Source organism: Bos indicus x Bos taurus, chromosome 16 (assembly GCF_003369695.1).
Source record: "Bos indicus x Bos taurus breed Angus x Brahman F1 hybrid chromosome 16, Bos_hybrid_MaternalHap_v2.0, whole genome shotgun sequence".
Taxonomy (NCBI): domain Eukaryota; kingdom Metazoa; phylum Chordata; class Mammalia; order Artiodactyla; family Bovidae; genus Bos; species Bos indicus x Bos taurus.
Genome location: NC_040091.1, coordinates 42,719,317 through 42,739,361, shown reverse-complemented (window position 1 = coordinate 42,739,361; position 20,045 = coordinate 42,719,317). Strand labels below are relative to the sequence as shown.

The window sequence follows — 20,045 nt, the reverse complement described above, 5'->3', positions numbered from 1 at the left end:
CAGGGAAGCCTCAAAGTCTATATAGGTATAGATTATGGCATTGATTACAATCATTCACATAAGGAATTGTGGAAGAGAAAGAAGAATATATGAAGCAGATGCCTTCCAAAGAATCAAAAGTTGCATTTTGCCTCTAAATGCGAAAACATTTATGTGCAGTGTTAAAGATGAAATTCAAACATATAAAAGCAAAAAAATAAATGTGTAGCTGTATTGTCTTAAACAGTTCAAGCTGCATAAAATGACCAAACATGACAGTTTTGTTTCCTTCACGTTTTATTTATTGCATTAATCTTAACAGGAAACCAAGAAAAGGAACAGCATTCACGTCCACCTTAGCACATCCCCATCTTCATGATTCCCTGTTCATTTCTGGTTGCAGTTTCTTTGCCTGTGCACTCTTTAATTAGTTGTACTATAGAATGAGAGCTTTTCCCGAGTGAACCACTTATTGTAATGGTAGTGTTCTAATCCTCATCGTTTGATGTGTCACGATTTCACTTTGTAACCTGTACTTTTCTCTCTCTGACAGTGTAACACTGCCTTTAAATTCAGATGTCCCCAAGGTATTTGCAGCATTGCCTGAGTTTTATGTAGAAGATGTTGCTGAATTTTTATTTTTTATTGTACAGTAAGTCCCATTCACATATTATATATTTCTAATATGTATTTATATTTAATGTACACATTGTATTACAAACCTCCATTTGATGCCACTGAATGCTGCCCAGAGACTGGAAAAATAAATCCAGCTGTGGCACCAAGCCAATTCCAATAATATCTCAAGACAGAAGCAGGATTAACAATGCTAGTAATAATATACTCTGTGAAAATTGAGTTCAATTTTTAATAACTGAGTATGCGTTTCTGAGAAACAGAAGGAGAAAACAGTTTATAAATATCTGAGTGAACATTCAAAGCCAGAAATACCCACATCTGTATTTGGTACCAATATTTTTCTCAACTGTAAAATTAGAGAAAGCTTCAAAGAAATAAGTTGAGTTTATAAGTAATATTTGAAATCTGAAAAAAATGAAAACTCCATCAAAATATTTTTTAAGTCTTTTTGGTTGTGAAGATCTTTTGTAAAATTATGATTTAATTGTAGCTTCAGTTTATTTTCCAAGACGTAAATTAATGTAACATGCTGTGGCCAATAGACACAGTGGGTTTGAAATCTTACCCAGTTATAATGTGAATAGTCACCTTAAAATCATCAAGTTAAAGGGAATTCAGCAACCTGGTTCCTCGACCTGTTCGTCCCCTTCCTCGCCCAGTCAGCAGCATCCACCCACGTGAGCCTCTCGAAGCTTCACTACCTGTCCTTCTCGCCTCTCTTCAGATACTCTCCTCAGGTGCTTTACGAGCCCTGCACTCAGGATATTGTGATGTTCCTTGTCGTGATGTTATGTAACCAGAACTACATCCGAAATCCGTATCTGGTGGCCAAACTGGTAGAAGTCATGTTCATGACCAACCCTGCTGTTCAGCCAAGGACCCAGAAGTTTTTTGAAATGATCGAGAACCATCCCCTCTCCACCAAGTTGTTGGTCCCTTCCCTGATGAAGTTTTATACAGGTAATGTTCCTGGTGTGTACAGGTGGGCAGGATTGTCTAAAACCAGCAGGTGAAGTTGTTCTAAACCTGCCACCTAATCTCCTAGTGTCCACATAGAAGTATCACCCACTAATCCACCGCCAGCAGTACAAAAACTGTTGGTTATTTTCCGCTTGAGTTGTGGAAGCTCTACACTGACCACTCTCTTTAATACATACTAGTCACTGATAATTCAGTGGAATCTATAAAAAGGTAGAGGGGTTACATTGAGACCAAATTGATTTTTCATCTGAAATTACCTGGTTCATTTTATATTTGACTGCGCTAGGTCTTCATTGCTGCACATGGGCTTTCTCTGATCGCAGCAAGTGGGGGACTGCGGTGCTCAGGCTTCTCATTACAGTGGCTTCCCTTGTTGTGGAGGGGCTGGGGCACATGGACTTCAGTAGTTTCAAACCCATGTTCCCTGCATTGGTGGTGAATTCCTAACCACTTGCAGGGGAGCCCCACCTGGTTCATTTTAGTTTCTTAACTTACAACATTAGTTTTGCAAACACAGAGTTTCAAAACTGTGGGTGAAACAGGGAGCTGGTTAAAAATGCTTATTCTTGGGACCTCCCCCCACCACCCCCCGAAACCACCGGAATTAGGATCTCCGGTCACTAATTCTGTACATTTATCGAACGTCTACTTTTTGCCAGGCACTGTCCTAGGTGCTGGGTGACACGGGTGAACAAGATTGAGAACATATCAGACGCTCTGCAAGGAGGTCTTCCTCTTCTGGTTGAACTGTATTCTGAGTTTCCATTTATAATTTGGCTTTTCAACTGCAGGTGTATTTTCATAAAGCCAGTTGGTTACCTGTGGGCCGCATTCTCCTGTTCTCTACCAAAGGCACATGATTGTACCAATGGGACAGTTTTTCTCCAGTTGTATATTTCTCAGGAAAAGAAGTGTGCTGTCTGCCTTCTTACCTTCTGTTGAACCTAGCACGCTCTGGGCACTCATTTAGCAGAATATGCTCGCCTTGCTCTTGAAAGAAACCCCAGCCTCCATGAGCACAGTCCCTTGCTGTTCACAGAGGCAGCAGTGGATTGAAGGTTCTTCTGTGTTCAGTGACAGCCATCCCTTCCCAGTTGATCAAGACCTGCTCCTGCTTATTTTGAGATGATGCCCATAATTCTCTCTGCTTCTGAGGCTCAAGAGTCTGTCCGTCTTCTTCTGCTTCGTCACTGTTACTTTGTGTCACCTCTTGGAAATTTCTCTCCTTCCTAATCTACCTATATCCTCTTAAACCTAAAGAAGTCCACAAGCCCCTTGAAGTTTTGTTAACATGCTCACCTTGGCAACAGCAGAGAGCACTCCTGGGTAAAAGGCCCTTGCTTGGCTCGCCTGTCCTTCTCTTACCTCTTATCCCTGGTAGGAGAGGACGACGGGCCATTCAGGTACAATTGGTGCATCAGCTGTTTACAGAACGGGACCTCATATGGTACCCTGCACGTCAGGCTTCACTGAATTGAAGGTAATCCTAAATTTCTTTAAAAAAAAAAAATGATGAGGTATCTCTTTTCACCTATCAAACTTATATTTAAGATGGGAATACCCAGTGTTAAAATGGTTTTAGGAAAATAAACTAATCTGCAAAAGCCTATTTCAGCCCTTCTGTCACTAGTATGGAGAATCAGTGCTGTGAAACTGAGAATGTAGGTTCGTAAAGCCTTTCTGGAAGGCAAATTGGCCATCCACACCAGACACTTTAAATAGTGTTCCTATCTGGGGACTTCCCTGGCAGTCCAGTGGAGAAGATTCTTCACTTCCACTTTGAGCAGCACAGGTTCAATCTCTGGTTGGGGAACTAAGATCCCACATGCTGTGGGGCACAGCCAAGAAATAATAATAATAAGGAACACCGGAGTAACAGATAATCTGTGTTGGAAGCAGCCATTCTCTGTCCCTGGGGCTGGGGCAACCAAGGGAAAAGGCTTGGGGTTATTGGAGTCTGGTTGCTCAAATGATTTCCTAAAGGAAATCAACTCTGAATATTCAGTGGAAGGACTGACACTGAAGCCGAAGGTCCAATACTTTGGCCACCTGATGGGAAGAGCCGACTCATTGGAAAAGGCCCTGTTACTGGGTAAGATTGAAGGCAAAAGGAGAAGGAGGTGGCAGAGGATGAAATGCTTAGATAGCATCACTGACGCAACGGACTTGAATCTGAGCAAACTTTGGGAGACAGTGAAGGACAGGAGAGCCTGGTGTGCTGCAGTTCATGGGGGCGCAAAGAGGACTTAGTGACTAAACAAGAACAGCAGCAACAAATAGTGAAAGTATTAAAAAGAAATTCCTGCCAGTTGTAGGTCAGTTAAGTAAATTATCATTTATCCATCCAGTGGGTCCATATGAGCCATAAAAAATAGTGTTAGTTACATTAAATGGTTAAGTAATAAAAAGAAAGTGCCATTAATGGGACAATTTGTCAACTGTGACCACCTTTTGGTACACAAATATATATTACAGATAAAGGTATGGGAAGATACACACCAAAATGTTAACAGTGAGTTGTTTGTTTTTGAATGGTTAAATTGTAAGTGGTTTTCTTTTTCTTTTTAAAAAGTTATCTAATGTCTTCATTATTCGACAGTAAACTTGTGTTGTCGGTATTGAAAAAACAAAAAAGATTTTAGTTAAATGCATTTTGTACTCAGTTAGTGCCCTGGGCTTGTCACTGTGGCTTTGGGATAAAGGACAGGGCCAGGCCTCCGGCCTGTGAGGCCCAGGATGGGGCGGGATGGCAGGGGAGTACCATAAAAATTCCAGGAGCGGGAGGATGGGTGGGTCTCCTTTCTCCTTTCTCCCTGGCCGCCAAGCAGCATGCCCTCTGGCCCTGGGCCCCCTCTGTAATCATGGGTAGATGATAAGACGATACCCGTGCTAATAATAACCACTGCTTATTGAATATTTACTGATCCTTTCACTTAATCCCCACAGCAGTCCTCAAGATGGGTGCTATAAATATCTCCCTGTTACAAATGAGGAAACTAAAGCTTAGAAGGGTCTAGAAGCTCACTGAAGGTCAGCAGCCAGTGAGTGGCAGCGACCTCAGCAGTTGGGCATTAGCACAGGTGCTCCACCTGTTCCCCGGGGCCCGGCGCCTGGGAGCCCACAGCGGGCATGGCAGACACTCCCCCACGTGTCCAGCAAATCCACATTAAGTCCTGCTGGTTTAGGTCCTGGCTCCCGAGCACGGCCGGCTCTCAGACATGAATTAGAGCTTGATCTCTGAAACATACTCGCCTTTTACACCCCAGAGAGGGTCTAGCTTAGATAGTGCTTAAGGTCAAATGTTTGTTCAGAAATAAAACTGAGTTTCAGAATGTGTGTGTGTGCTCAGCCGTGTCCAACTCTTTGCAGCCCCCATGGACTGAAGCCCGCCAGACTCCTGTCCATGGGATTTTCTACGTGAGACCACTGGAGTGAGTTGCCGTTTTCTACTCCAGGGGATCTTCCCGACCCAGGGATCAAATCCATATCTCCTACATTGCAGGCAGGTTCTCTACCACTGAGCCACCAGGGAAACCCAAGTTTTGAAAAAAAGAGTATTTTATTTGTACTAGAACAAAGGTGATACTTAAGGACTAGCACTCAAAACGTGGCTACTCAGAAGCAGGAGGAACACTGATGACCAAGACAGCTTCAAGACCATTCCCTTTCCCAAGCTGATCTGAGTCAGCAAAGACAGTATTAGCCCAAGTAGACTTAATCACTAGCTCAGCAAATACGCATCGGAGAAGGCGATGGCACCCCACTCCAGTACTCTTGCCTGGGAAACACCATGGACGGAGGAGCCTGGTAGGCTGTAGTCCATGGGGTCGCGAAGAGTCAGACATGACTGAGCGACTTCACTTTCACTTTTCACTTTCATGCATTGGAGAAGGAAATGGCAACCCACTCCAGTGTTCTTGCCTGGAGAATCCCAGGGACTGGGGAGCCTGGTGGGCTGTCATCTATGGGGTTGCACAGAGAAGTACTTAGCAGCAAATACGCATGGAGCTCCTACTACACATCAACTCCGGTGTTGCCACTTGGGCCTAGCAGTGCAAACGCCAAAACCCCTGTCACTGCCAGTTAGGCATTCTGGCGTGAAAACAGATGTGGAACCAATAAATAAGATACTTACATAGAGTGGGTGTGAGAGGAGGGCCTGGTGCTACTTTTTTTTGGTACTGCACCACTTGGCATGTGGGATCTTAGTCCCCCGACCAGGGATTGAACCCGCAGCTTCTGCAATGGAAGCGTAAAGTTTTAACCGCTGGACCGCCAGGGAAGTGTCGCCAGCCTGGTGTTACTTTTAAGAAGCACAGTCAGGTCTCCAAGGAGATGACTTTGGAGTGATGTTGAAAACAAGACTAAAGAGGGAGCCCTGAGAAGATGTCAGCCACAGTGTGGCAGGCAGTGAGAACAGCACATGGAAAGGCCCTGAGGGCCCCGGGCAGCTTATTGAATCAAGAAGACTTGTGAGCAGGAAGCAGGGATCTAGATCTCTGCAGGTCTTCTAGAAATAGGACGTGGAACAGACAAAAAAGGAGAAATACCATATGATATTCCTTATATGTGAAATATAAAAAGAAATGATACAAATGAACTTACAAAACAGAAGCAGACTCACATACTTAGAAAAAACTTACGGTTGCCAGTGGGGGAAGGACAAGGGGAAGAGATAGTTTGGGAGTTTGGGATGGACTTGTACACACTGCTGTATTTAAATTGGATAACCAGCAAGGTCCTACTGTATAGCATAGGGAACTCTGCTCAATGTTATGTGGCAACCTGGATGGGAGGGGAGTTTGGGGGAGAGTAGACACATACATATGTAGGGCTGAGTCCCTTTTCTGTACATGTGAAACTGTCACAGTATTGTTAGTTGGTTATATTCCAATACTTTGGCCACCTGATGTGAAGAACTAACTCATTGGAAAAGTCCCTGAAGCTGGGGAAAATTGAGGGCAAATGGAGAAGGGGGTGACAGGATGAGATGATTGGCGGCATCACTGGCTCAACAGACATGAGTTTAAGCAAACTCCAAGAGATAGTGAAGGTCAGGAAAGCCTGAAAAAAAAAAAAAAAGGAAAGCCTGGTATGCTTCAGTCCCTGAGGTCACAAAGAGTCGGACCCGACTTTGCTACTGAACAGCAACAATACAAAATAAAAGGTTTAAAGTTTGGGGAAAAAAGAACTAGGACTTGGGGATTGTATCTTGGACTGATGCAATTTTGAGGGAACATTAGCAATGAACTTTTTTTAATGTTGGGAGAGATGTATGAGTCCTAAGTTCACAGTCATTACTTAGTCTCTGCTGTGTTCAGGATACAGGACAGGTGTTCTGGGCCATTTCGAGCATAGACGAGGCTCTGTGTCAGCCCCCTTTGTGTTTCTCCCATAGACTCTGCTGAGTCAGCCCTCCTCCATACTGCAGTTCACACTTCTATACAGTTAATAAGACGATGCTTAGTTCAGCTTAAAGAAAGGTGCTTTTAGATCTTCATACTAAGGTACTATCCTTTTATCTTTAAGTAACTTTTTTTGTTTTTTAAGTCCCTCTTAAGTGTTCATTGGGAAATACAGAAGATAACAAAAAGAAAATAAAGCTCGTTGATAATGTCTGCACTCAGAATCTCTGTTAACATTTTGCTCTGTATCTTTCCAGTCAGCTTGTATCTCGCATGTGCGAGCGTGTGTATTTGTTAATATGATTGGACTCAAACTGTATATTTTCTTTGGTAGCCTGTGGTTTTATTTGTGTGTGCATGTGCGTATGCTCAGTCATGTCTGACTCTTCTTGATCCCATGGACTGTGGTGATGGAATTTTCCAGGCAAGAAGACTGAAATGGGTTGCCATTCCCTTCTCCAGGGGATCTTCCCGACCCAGGAATTAAACTCGTGTCTGCTGCGTTGACAGACAGATTTATATCACAAATACCTTTTTGCGTTCTCTCTTGGGCATTGGATTATTTATATTTTCTTCCGTATAAATAGTGCTTTAATGAATATCCTTGGAGATCAGTCTTTGAACATGTTGTGTTTTTATTCCCACCCGGGTTTGTAGTGTCTTGCATCTTTTCCTTAAGTCCGTTGTCTTTACCTGACAGTTTTCCCTCTTTTTAAAATTTGTCATGAGTTCAGGAATTTTTCATGCTTAAGCTATTTGTCTTTTTATAAGAAGTTTGATCTTTGTTCCATTTTAAAAGCTACGTGGATTATGATAACTGGTAAATGAATGATGAATATATAGAGATTTACTGTGCTTTTCTCTAGTTTAATACACGTTTTAAAATATCAGTTATACAAAAATAGTTAAAGTGATAGTCACATTCAATAGATATGTTGCCCTTAATAAAATTTAACCCAGTTTTTTTTCCCGCTCAGGGCAGTGTTGTGAAGTTTCTATAAACTAGTAACAGTTGGGAGAGGTATGGTAATTCAGCTCTGGTCACTGGAGATGCTAGCCCAGTGATGCCCATCGATTTTCCCAGACCAGTTCATTTTGTTACTGTGTCATTGCCCTCCTTCACTGTGAAGGTCTGTCTTCAAAACCACTTGTAATTTCTCTTCTGCCTTATGTATGAGATAGAGACAAAATTGTATCACATCTCTGATTTTGCAGATTCGTATTACTTACTAATGTTATAGCAGCAATAGCTGCTTTTAGAAAGGTAAGAAAGTCCATATCCTTCAGTCCCTTGTCTTTCTTCTTCAGACGTTGAGCACACCGGCGCCACCAGTGAGTTCTACGACAAGTTCACCATTCGCTATCATATTAGCACCATTTTTAAAAGCCTTTGGCAAAACATAGCTCACCACGGCACCTTTATGGAGGAGTTCAAGTGAGTATTGGGCCCCTAATGTCACCACTTGGTTCTTGCAAATCAGAGGAGAACAGCCACTTAAAAGCTTTGCCAGCTGGTTCTTGTTGACTGTTTGGTTAGTCTCCTCTGAGTTTTCCAGATGGTCCTGCTAAATGTGAGCAGGATTATCAAAATCTCTGCCTGCCAGACTTTGCTGAATTTTAGATTTGTCAAGATACTTTGGGCATAGTATACATGGAGACAGAATCTACTCTGAGATGAAGTGTTGTGTTTTTTGGTGTTTCTTGATTATAGTATTACATGAATTTGCAAAATGGCTGAAATGGGATCTTCTAGCACTCTTTGAATATGTTGAAATCAAGCTTTAAAGTTAGAAGCATTAGGAGGACTTCAGATTCAAAAGCAGCTAGTGTGAAGGCTATCATTTGAAATGATGTTCTTTGTAGGGAGGGCCTAGACCTTGATGAAGTTTGTCTCATTACCAACCTGAAGTTTCAGTGACTGCTTAAATCTGGACATTAGTAATGCCATCTAAGTTACTTTAAGGTGCAGCAGTGGAGATACGGACACAAAGAGCAGACTTGTGGATACAGTTGGGGAAGGAGAGGGTGGGACAAGTTGAGAGAGTCAGCATTGAAACATATCCACCGCCACATGTAGAATAGATAGGCAGCGGGAATTTGCTGTGTGACGCAGTAAGCTCACATCTTTGACGCAGGGAGCTCAAACCTGGTGCTCTGTGACAAACTCGGGGGAGGGGGATGAGTGGGAGGCGGGAGAGAGGTTCAAGAGGGAGGGCACATGTGTCTACCTGTGACTGATTCATGCTGCTGTATGGCAGAAACCAACACAACATTGTAAAGCAATTATCCTCCCAATTAAAAAGAAAATTTTTAAGTAAACGTGCTTTAAAAATAAAAGTAGATGAAAATGTTGATCTCTTGAATTAGTCTTAAGAAGAAATTTTATCCCATCTACTCTGATATTTGCAACCCATATTCAATCCTTGATCAAGCCTAGCTGTCACTTGTTGACTGAATTACCATCCAACAGTGGAAGTATGGGCAGTGAAGTAGCCATTTCTTTGATAGCTTCCCACAAAGTAAACCCTTTAGGTTAGTTCTTTCTTTCCATGAGCTGCTCTTGTTTTCAGAAGTATATACCAACAAAAGTTTGCAGTGAGCTTAGGAGACCAGGCATGCCTACAGCTCGATCTGCATAGTGCTGATTAGGAGTGTCCATTCTGAATTTCCAGTCTCCTGATATCCAGGCCTCTGCCTTTGTTAACAGGTACTTGTCTTCCCAAGGCAAGGCCCTGCTGCCTTTGATTTCTCAGCAATAGATCCTGAAGAGTAGTTCCTTTTTTCTCTCCTAATCTGACAGGTCCAGAATCTAATAGGTGGACCAAGCCATCTCAGCTCACCAGGTAGTCTGTCCATTATAATAGGATTTACAGGACAGTTCCGAAGATTGAAACTTCTGTTTCTATAAAGAATGTTAATATCGTACTTTAACTGTATTACAGCTTCCAATTTTTCTTAAGTGTGTCTTTCTTTATAAAAAAGATTGTGTCATTAGTTCTCTTATCTTTTATATGTGGGTATTTGTGCTTTCCTTATATCTTGGTGAGCTTAAGCATATTTTTTCTAGCCTGGAAGAGTGTTTTCTCTACTTAAAATTATTTAGGGAACGAGCCAGGGTAGTGCTGGTAACCCACTCTCTGGAGCTGGGGGTGCTGGAAGTCAGCACTTGCTGGTTTTCAGGGTGTAAGTACTTCCACTGATGCCAGAGTTGAAGCTGCCAAGGGAATTTGCTCACAGAATTCTAGAATGTTATTAGCAATGACTCTGAGGAACCATGCCAGGTGGCTCCAGCACATCACTGGAATGAGCTTATCACAATTAATATAAAAGAATCACATAATCCAAGGGGAGATGCGGGGGTCCCAGCATTGAGTTGTGTCAAGGCTGGTGGCTCTGCGGGGCACTGTGGGTAGCACTTGGGTCGAGGCCATTTTTCTCTGAGACCTGCCGCCACATTTGCTGCCAGTAAACGTGTGACTGTGTCGTGTGTAATTGCTTTTCAGTTCTGGGAAGCAGTTTGTCCGCTATATAAACATGCTGATAAACGACACGACGTTCTTGCTCGATGAGAGTCTGGAGTCTCTGAAGCGGATCCACGAAGTGCAGGAGGAGATGAAGAACAAAGAACAGTGGGACCAGCTGCCCCGGGTGAGGACACAGTGCAGGGGCCCAGGCGGAGCCCTGCGCCGACGGCTGCCTCCACGGGTCTCAAGGCTTAGATGTGACCGGCTGGCCAGCGCTTGCTGTCTCCCTCCTGTGGGCTTTTGGGAAATTCCAGCGTGGGTTTTGAGTGGGAGAGACCTTAAGACATGACTTAAAGCCAGACAATGAGCCGAGAAGTCTTTCAGAATGTGTCCTGGAAACTTCCTCTGCCTTTTTAACTGTAAGGGCTTTTTAGGGAGAAGAGCTTTTATTGTTTGAATATGTTGATGAATATTTAGGAAAGTAACTAGGGAATAAATCTCTAGAATTCTGTCTTGCTAGAAAAGAATTTGATTTGATCATCTGTAGACAACTGTGTGAACAACCCTGAAGGACTCTGATATAGTGTTTTTCCTTTCAATAGATCTTGCTTTTTTTATGTTCAGTTATAAATAGAAAAGAGGCTTGTCTTGCCAGGTTCCATGAGAAATGTTGCTGTGCTAGCGGCCGCCTACTGCCGTCTCCTGACATTTATTGCAGTCGTTTAGGTGGTTCCCTGGTCAGTTACAGCTTTTGCCTTTGACAGCTATTGGTTGCCTCATATATTGGCTAGTTCTGCTCCTGGTCTTGTTAGATTCAAAATCAGAACTGCTTTCCAGAAAGTAGGGAGGGCTACTTTTTCTTGACTATAAGTAGCATGCTCAAAATGAAAAAGTTACTGAGTTTCTAAAGTCGCAGAGTCAAAACTGTCTTGTGGTGGTTGTTCAGTCACTCTATCATTTCCGACTCCGCATCCCTGTGACTGTAGTCCACCATGCTCCTCTGTCCTCAAACGTCGAGTGTTGAAGCACATTGAGGAAGGTTTTCATTCCAAGTATTCTCACAGCTTTGATAAGAATTCTACATCTTACTCTAGCCAAAGTGCTTCAACTACAGACTTCACCCTTTTGGGGGGTTTCACCCAGAGTCCATGATTTCTGGATTTGTCAGGAGTCCATGCCAACATGCTTCTCAAGCCCCTCTAATTGTATTTGTGAGATAATGCAGTGGTGGTTGTCTTTTTCCACCCTCTAGATACACTTTGTCCTTCTCATCACTCATATTCATTTTTAAACACACCTTAAACTGTCTTGCTCCGGGGCCTCCCAAACCCTCCTCCTCTGCTCTCTGTTTCACACAGGCTGCAGTCAGCCCTGCGCCTGAGCCTCCACAGCCCCAGGTGGCCCTAAGCCATCCTCCGAAGCTTACCAGTCCTTCAACTCCATCTGGCCCGGTCCCCCAGCCCTTGCAGAATGTGTCAGGGAGACCGATGAGCTGTAGTTGAAAGAGCCCCAGCTTTGGAATCCAGGGGACCTGGGTTTGACAACTGGCACTGCCACTCATTGAGTTCATCATCTCTGTTTCCTGGCCCGTAAGTCAGAGGTAGTGCCTTCCTTGAGGAAAACTGTGAGGAGAGATGGTGGATGGCGAGGACTGAGTTCAGGACCAGCCTGGAGAACGTGTTCAGGATGTACAGCTCCTGTGGTTTTATTTGCCTTGAGACACTCCTGTCTAAAATGCTGTACTTTCTGCTGTTAGGTATTAAACTCTTACCCATCCTTTGAAGGAGGTCTTGTCCAAATACTGCCTCATAGTTGGCTCCCCATTAGGGGAGCTGCAGTGTCTCACCTTTCTCTCCGCTCCTGTGATGCCCGCTTGATGTCGCTCATGATGCCAGTGCGGGACCAGCTTACGCTGTCCATGTTGGGATGTGGCTCTGCAGCACGTTGTCTTGTCCAGGGCCGGTGCTTATCATAAGAGCTTTTGTTTATGAGGCGACTGAGCACATACTATTGATTTTTCTTCTGTGTTAATGGATGGGGAAAGGGCATAAATAAATCCCTGACGAATGCTATTTCAGAAATCAGTTCTACTTGGCTTTGAAATCATTTCCTGCCTCCCCTCTCCCTGCCTGCTCCTTCCCAGTGCTCAGACCTCAGTTGTCTTCTCTTCTCTTTCCACACACGACTTTCCCTAGGTCGTGTGTTCCTTGGTGAGGGTGCTTGTTGGAGTTTTGACGTAAGAGTAATTCTTTGTCAGGAGAGACTGTCCCAGATGCTGCAGAGCGTCTCCAGCTCGTGCCCATTTAATCCTGGTGATGTGTCCCTCCTACTTCCAGTTATCAGGCAACCAGAAGTACTCCCACATAGTACCTGATGCCCCTAGTTGAAAACCGCTGCAGGCCGACCTCATCTGTTCCAAGGCTTTAACTGTCTGTATTCTAAAGACTCCAAAATGTGCCTCCCAAGCTCGGCTCACTCTTGATTCAGGCTTATGTAAGTTGATTCAGGCTTATGTAACCAGCTGTTGACTTGCCTCTGCCCGGGGTTCTAATAGGATATCCACTTGTGTCCAGAAGTTGTTTTCCGGATCTCCTCTGCCCTGTCTCAGAAAATGAGGACTGCATTCTACTCAGTGCTCTGGGTCAGCACCTGTGGAGTCTTCCTTGCTGCCTCTCGCTATCTCAGCAAATGCCCCCAGGCGCTCTCTCAAAATACATTCATTGTCTGACCTCTCTGCTCTCTCTCTAGACCACTACCGTCTCTTACCTGGAGAAGACTCCCCTGTGGTCTCTCGGTCTTCACCCTTACCAGTGTACACTCCAGAAGGATGGTGGTAAAATCTCAGTTGGCTTCATTTTTTTTTTTCCTTCAGCCGTGCCTCGTGGCATGTGTAAATCTTAGTTCCCCGACCAGGAATCAAACCTGTGCCTCCTGGATTGTAAGTGCAGAGTCTCCACCACTGCACCACCAGGGAAGTCCTCTGTCAACTTCTCATCGCCACTCTGCTCAGAGCCCTTTCAGGCTTCCCGAATTCTCCCTGAGCATGCACTATCGGCCCTGCCCTTCTCCCTTCACTCCTTTTCCCGGGCTACACCTGCCTCCTTGCTTCTCCCCCGACCAGCAGGGCCTTTGCACTTGCTGTTCCCTCCACCTGGAGTGCTTTTACCGTGGATTTTTGCTGACTCACTTCCTTTAGCTACCTTCTTAAATGTCACCTCCTCAGAGAGGCCTTCCCTGACTACTTTTTCCAGAGTAGCACCCTGACCCCAGCACACTCTTCCTCCTTGCTACCCTCCTTTATTTTTCTTAATCATTATCAGACTTAATAAGCATCTGTTTGGGTGGGTGTCTTATTTATTGCTTGTCTCTCTAACTGGAATCTAAGCTCCATGAGGTAAGGAGCCTTTTTGATCGTATTCTGTGCTCCATCCCCTAATAGAGGCCTGGCCTGTGATTGATAAATGAGCAAGACGCTCAGACCCACATTGAGGTGGTTCTCACTTTGCTGTTCTTCCAATCCCCCTGCTTCGCCTTTTTGGTCCTGTCCAGAGGACAGTGGGCAGGTCATGCAACCCTGATGCAGGTTCTCCTCCAGGCGCTTTCCCAGGGTGTACTGGTGTGGCTCCATCAGCTCTGCCAGCTATTTTCTCTCCCCCAACACAAAGTAAGCTGGCCTCTGAGCAACTGTAAGAATATAAATCCATCGTGATATTTCTATGTTTTATTCCTTGCAGAGCGTTCTCTGCTCCATCTTACTTTACCCATGAGTCAAATCCACCTTGTTATCTCATGCTCCAGCCTCTGTCAGAGAAGGAGGAGGAGGAGGATGGAGCCTGAGGCAAGCACACTGACAGTTGTAAAGGTTGCAGCCTGACTGGTGTGGAAAGACATGGTTCAAAAGCTTAGCCATCTCCAGGCCCTTGGTGTCGTGGCAAAACTTACAGACTTCAGTGTCATAGCATTTCATCTCATGTTTTCAAAATAATGCTGACTAAGTAAAGGTTGTTATTAAGGACAGTGAACATCCTTTATTAGGCCCTAGTGTGTATCAAGCACATCACCACTTATTTCATCCTGAATAGAGGTTGATGGCGACTTCTTTTTGTCATTGAGGAAACTGAGTCTCGTGTACGTTAAATCGTGTGTCAGGGTCACCTTCTTCAAAGTCCTAAGGATGTCTGATGGCAAAAGGAATACACCTCAGTAATCTGGAACATTTGCCATGCAGGTGGTTCTATGATTCTCCAAGTCTGCTGGCGGTATAACACACTTCCCTAGTTATGAGCTGACTGTGTTTTTCCCTTGCACTTGGAGCTTGTTGAGCTGGCGACTAGCACTGAGATGTGTCTGGCATCTGTTCACTGTTCCCCAGGATCAGCAGCAGGCTCGCCAGTCCCAGCTCGCTCAGGACGAGCGCGTTTCGCGCTCCTATCTTGCCCTGGCGACGGAGACGGTGGACATGTTCCATATCCTCACCAAGCAGGTCCAGAAGCCGTTCCTGAGACCCGTGAGTAGAACCTTCAGGGTATTTGTTTTGTCTGTTGGATTCAACATTCAGAACCTATCAACTTAGAACTAAATATAGTCGTCATTGAAATTCTGGGTGTTTTAGCATCATAGTCACCGATCAGTTAATTCTGTCACTGAGTTTGTTCCCAGTTATGGTAATTGATATGCACAGCACTCTGCTGATACACTGAAGTCTGCAGGCAGTCACTTCTGATTCACTTTCTGCTGAGACAGCACATTGGATTAATGTTGAAGCTGTGGCATATTTTTATCATTATTGATTCCTGTGTTTTATTTATAAGAAAAGTATAAAGTGACATCAATTGGAAATCAGAGTTTATTAAGGAGAAATAATTGACAGTGTAAGATTTTCGGTTCTCTTCAGTGTAGCTTTGTTACATTCAAGAAGTCAAAGGTTATTAGAGCCTTAATTAGGGTTTATGATAGGTCACTGGTAGACAGAATGTTTGGCTTTGACTTGATTGAAGAGACCTGGATCCTATTTCTGAAGTCAAAGCTGAGAGGCATAAATGAAAATCTCTGCTATGCTTTGACCACCCCCTCAACACACATACACACACACAGAGTTTAGAGGCGTTATAATGTGGCCACGACAAGGGTAATAAGGAAGGCAAGAAAGGGACCTAAGATTTGGTATTTCCTCTAGTTTCTCTCTCTTATTTAAAAAGAAGTTTTTGGATGCACAGCACAGCATGTGGGAGCTTAGTTCCCCAGGGATCAAACCCGGGCCCCTTGCAGTGGAAACACAGCCTCAGCCACTGGACCTCAGGAGAGTCCCCTCTCTGTTTACTCTTACCTTCAGGATTATCACCACACCCTGGCCTGGGTGCAGCTTGTGAGATGGGCCCCCTTCCCTGTCCCCTTTCCATTTCATGTCTTTTCATAAATAGATTTCAGCACAGGAGCAGCAGAGCATGAAGCAAACAGTGCATCATTAAAAGCATAAGAACACGGCAATTCATTTAGACAAGGTATTTCAGTGCTTCCCTTAAAGCCTTGCAACTGGAGTTTCTATACACTTTTTCTGTAAAGGCCAGACAGTGAATAGTTTATATGTTGTGGGCCACACAGTCTCTGTCTCAGCTACTAACTCTGCTGTTACTGTGTTCCAGTGACTGCCTCAACTGAGGCATCAGGCCGGATTTGTCTTACAGCCCGGAATGTGCCAATCCCTGCTCTAAGTCATGTTGTATTTTATGTTCAGGTGCCCCAATGGCAGTGCCTTCTGATTGTTTAGAGGGTCGGAAACTATAAAAATTATTTGAGAGACTTCGCCAGTGATCTGGTGGCCAAGATTCCGAGCTCCCGATGCAGAGGGACCAATCAGGGAACTGGATCCCCCATGCCCAAGCTAAGAGTTCATCCATGTCTCAATGAATATCGAAGATCCCTTGTGCCACAGCTAAGACTCCACACAGCCAAACAGATAAATAAATAAAAAGAAATACTTAAAAATATCATTTGAGACTAAATTATCATAAAGCCTTTTGTTAGCTCTAAATTCTTCATTTTTAAAGGAAATTATTGAAAGCTAAGTCTAATATTTTCATGTCAGTTAAAATTAATTTTTTTCAAGATCTACTCACTGATCGGAGCTGCCGCACACGGGGGCCGTGGTCTCTGCCCCCAGGCTTTGCCTCTGCCTGCCATCATCTTTCTTTTTCCTTTGCTGTACTGTTTTCACCTTCTGGGCTGGTCTTGGCTGGTTAACACAAAACTCTCCCACTTCAGAAAGAAAAATGACCAGTTATATTCTATTCTTAATCACTCTTTTATCTCAGTTTCTTAACAATTAAATATAGGAATACGGTGGGGAGGGAGGCGTAAGAGGAAGAGGATATATGTATATGTATAGCTGATTCATGTTGTACACCAGAAACTGACACAGCATTGTAAAGCAATTATCCTCCAATTAAAATTTTTTTTAATAATTTAAAAGTTATGGATGTATTATCAAGACATAAAATATTTGGAAATTGTGGATCAAAAATGATAGTGTTTGTAGAATAATAGCATGGATATATTCATCTTAACCCAAGGGATGACATTCCATCATACTTCAGTGAAGAATAGTAGATTAAAGAATATATATTTATCAAAAAAAAAAAAATAGAGTACTTTACTTTGTGCAAGAGTAGGTCCTTTAAAAGCCAAGTTTAAGTTGAATTTGTATAGATCCAGTCATTAAATTTAATGAAAACCTTGTTCCTTAAAGAGAAGCCTTCAAGACTCATATTTATGGCCAGTGTTTAATACTCTCGAAGTGAGATTTCCCTTCTCGGGTTTCCTTAAAGCAGTGTATGCCCACGTGTAGTAGTCCTGTATCATCTAGTGGGGTTATGGCATGTTACTTCATACTTATCTTCTAGTTGTTTCGTTTGTTTTGTTTCACCGGCTTGATTTAAAACTATTCAAGACAGATTTTATCTTCTCTTTTATATTTCTCTGCTCTTTGCATCTGATAAATGAGAATGGTGCATATTGTCTAAACTGCCAGGAACATTGGAAATTTATAAAAAGATAATACCTAAAGATGGCTGAAAGAGCAGACTCAAACTTTTGTGACTTTGTTTCTCAGCAAATTCGAAGTGATTGTTGTTTTTATAATTAAAAACATGAATTTAAAGAAAAGGTTGCTTTTTTGGTATTTATAAATATTTCATCAGGCTGCAGCATTCTATTAAGCATTAGAATTGTTGGCTTAGAAATGGAGAGTAAAGAGAAGGCTGAAGAAGGCTGAATAGAATGTCCTTCTTCAGCTTATATGATGTAGCACAGGTAAGGGATTCTTTGAACGTCTATCCTGCCAATTCCTGGCCCTGCAGTCTCTGAAAGGGGAGTGTTTGGTCCTCCTTACTTGACTTGACAGCTTGACTTGCCCTGTTATCCTGTGATTCCCTAGGAACTTGGACCCCGATTGGCCGCGATGCTGAACTTCAATCTTCAGCAACTCTGTGGCCCGAAGTGCCGTGACCTGAAAGTTGAAAACCCCGAGAAATATGGCTTTGAACCAAAGAAGCTGTTGGACCAACTGACCGATATTTACTTGCAGCTGGACTGTGCCCGGTTCGCGAAAGCCATCGCTGACGACCAGGTCAGTGCCTGGGGGGCGGGCGACTTGAGTTTGCTTCCTTGTGGATGTCCTGGCAGACTCCGTGCACGTCCCTCTGTTTCTGGATTTTCCCACTGGAAATCAAGGAAGGGGACACATTGCAAAATGTAGCTTGGAAAGTTTTTAGGATGTAAAAAATAACAGCCACAGCGGCAAGGGAAACTTGTCTGGTGTAAATGGAGATGAACGGGTTATTTTGCTTTGGATGTAAAGAGCGGATTTGGCTCTCAGATCCATTTCAAGTTGAGTTTGTAACCCGTCACGTTAAGGGCCTTGCTTGACAAATCTCTTAAGCTCAGAAGAAACCCTGTTTTCTCAGGGAGTCTCTTCAGCTTCAGTGCTGCTGTTACTTCTGTGGTTCCAGGTTTCAGACCTTGTTTGTTATTTTTACATCCTTCCCTCCCTTATTCCTTGAGTTCTGGTGATCACATCCATTTTGTGGTTTTCATTTCCACAGCTGCCAATTTAGTTCCAGCAACCCCAGTCCAGCCTTGACTTTTAATTTTTCAGAATCTACGGGGCTTCTTCTCCCTCCACGTTCCTCTGTCCTGCAGCATCTTCAGCACCTTAGTAACTAATGGTTACTAACCACATGTCAGGGTTTAACCACCTTTCATGTTTCACTTTTGACCCTCACAAAATCCTGCGATACAGGTTCCCTTGGATTCCTCACGCCCTTCGAGGCATACAGAGGTTAGAGAGCCACAAGGTTAGCGTGGGGCAGAGACAGGGCTCCTCCCCAGTGTCTGCCCTGAGTCCCTGTCCTCAACTTCTCTGCTTTCCGCTTAAAATGCCCCAACGTTCCATGTTCATTTCCATCTCTCCATCTTTGTTCGCGTTGTTTTTCCAGATATTACTCACCTCTCAGGGTAACTGTCACTAGGAATTCCAGAAGGTTTGTTGTTGTTGTTGTTGATTTATTTATGTACTGGCTGCCCTGCACGGCATGTGGGATCTTAGTTCCCTAACCAGGGATCGATCTTGGATCTCCTGCATCCCTGCATTGGAAGCACGGCATCATAACCAGTGGACCACCAAGGGAGTCCCCTCCAGAAGGTTCTTTACTTACATATCAAAATAGGGAAATTGCAGGTCCTTTTTTGTGTTTTTCCAGTAAAAGCTTTATTGAGACATACGTCACATGCGTAGTAGGTACTTTTAGATATAAGCAGGAGATGTGGTCTTGACAAAGTGCCTGCAATGGAAAAAAACCACATATGTCTAAAGTAGTTTTTCTGCAAAAAAGTAGTGGTAAAGGAATAGGTTAGGTGTTTGCAGTTATTTTGAGGAGATGCTGAAATGATTCTCCCGTCTGCCACTGTATAATACTGCATATATTGAGAAATGGAAGATAAACGGTAGTCGTAGGAGGGACAGGAAATGGAAACGCTCACCATGTGAGCTCAGGGCGTCCGCCTTGGGCAGCAGGCCGACTAGAACGGGGCCTCAGCCCAGCCAGAGGTCAGGTGTGAGAAGTCCCCAGGGACTCTTCCCCTCTTACAGTCAGGGACTCCAAAGGGTCATTAGCCTGCTGCCTTTTCTCCTGGTAGGTTTTACTGTGGCCGCCACAACACAAGAAGTTAGTGTAACACAAAGTTTGCAGTGTGGGTGAACACAGCATACCCAGTGAGACAGTGAAAACCAAAGGGTTGCTTCCTACTGCTTTCCTTGGTGACCAGTAAACCATCCACACTCCCTGGTAACGCCTGTGGATTTTGGTGCTGGCCTGTGGTGGCCCTCAGGTCTGCTTAAATGTCTCAATAGCCCTGTTCTTCCAGACCCTTGAAGCAACCACACAAGTGCTGGTGACACCATGGAGAGAAGAACACTTTTTAAGTGGGTTTTTTGCTGCGTTGTACAGTGTGATGTTTGTCGTGATTTTTGGACACTTTGCATTTATGTTGGCTGTAAGCCAGTGAGGGGCCTGCCAACTGG

The 20,045-nt window shown here is 43.9% G+C and overlaps 1 protein-coding gene across 2 annotated transcripts in view; it reads left to right on the top strand.

Annotated features, from left to right (window-relative positions):
- Positions 1–20,045, top strand: part of UBE4B (ubiquitination factor E4B) — a 122,782-nt gene that overhangs the window by 95,685 nt on the left and 7,052 nt on the right. For both annotated transcript variants that reach the window (XM_027564949.1, XM_027564950.1), the window contains 6 exons: positions 533–631; positions 1,343–1,578; positions 8,313–8,439; positions 10,508–10,652; positions 14,841–14,975; positions 17,901–18,092. In XM_027564949.1, coding sequence (XP_027420750.1) covers positions 533–631; positions 1,343–1,578; positions 8,313–8,439; positions 10,508–10,652; positions 14,841–14,975; positions 17,901–18,092 — 934 coding nt within the window. The remainder of the gene's footprint in view (positions 1–532; positions 632–1,342; positions 1,579–8,312; positions 8,440–10,507; positions 10,653–14,840; positions 14,976–17,900; positions 18,093–20,045) is intronic.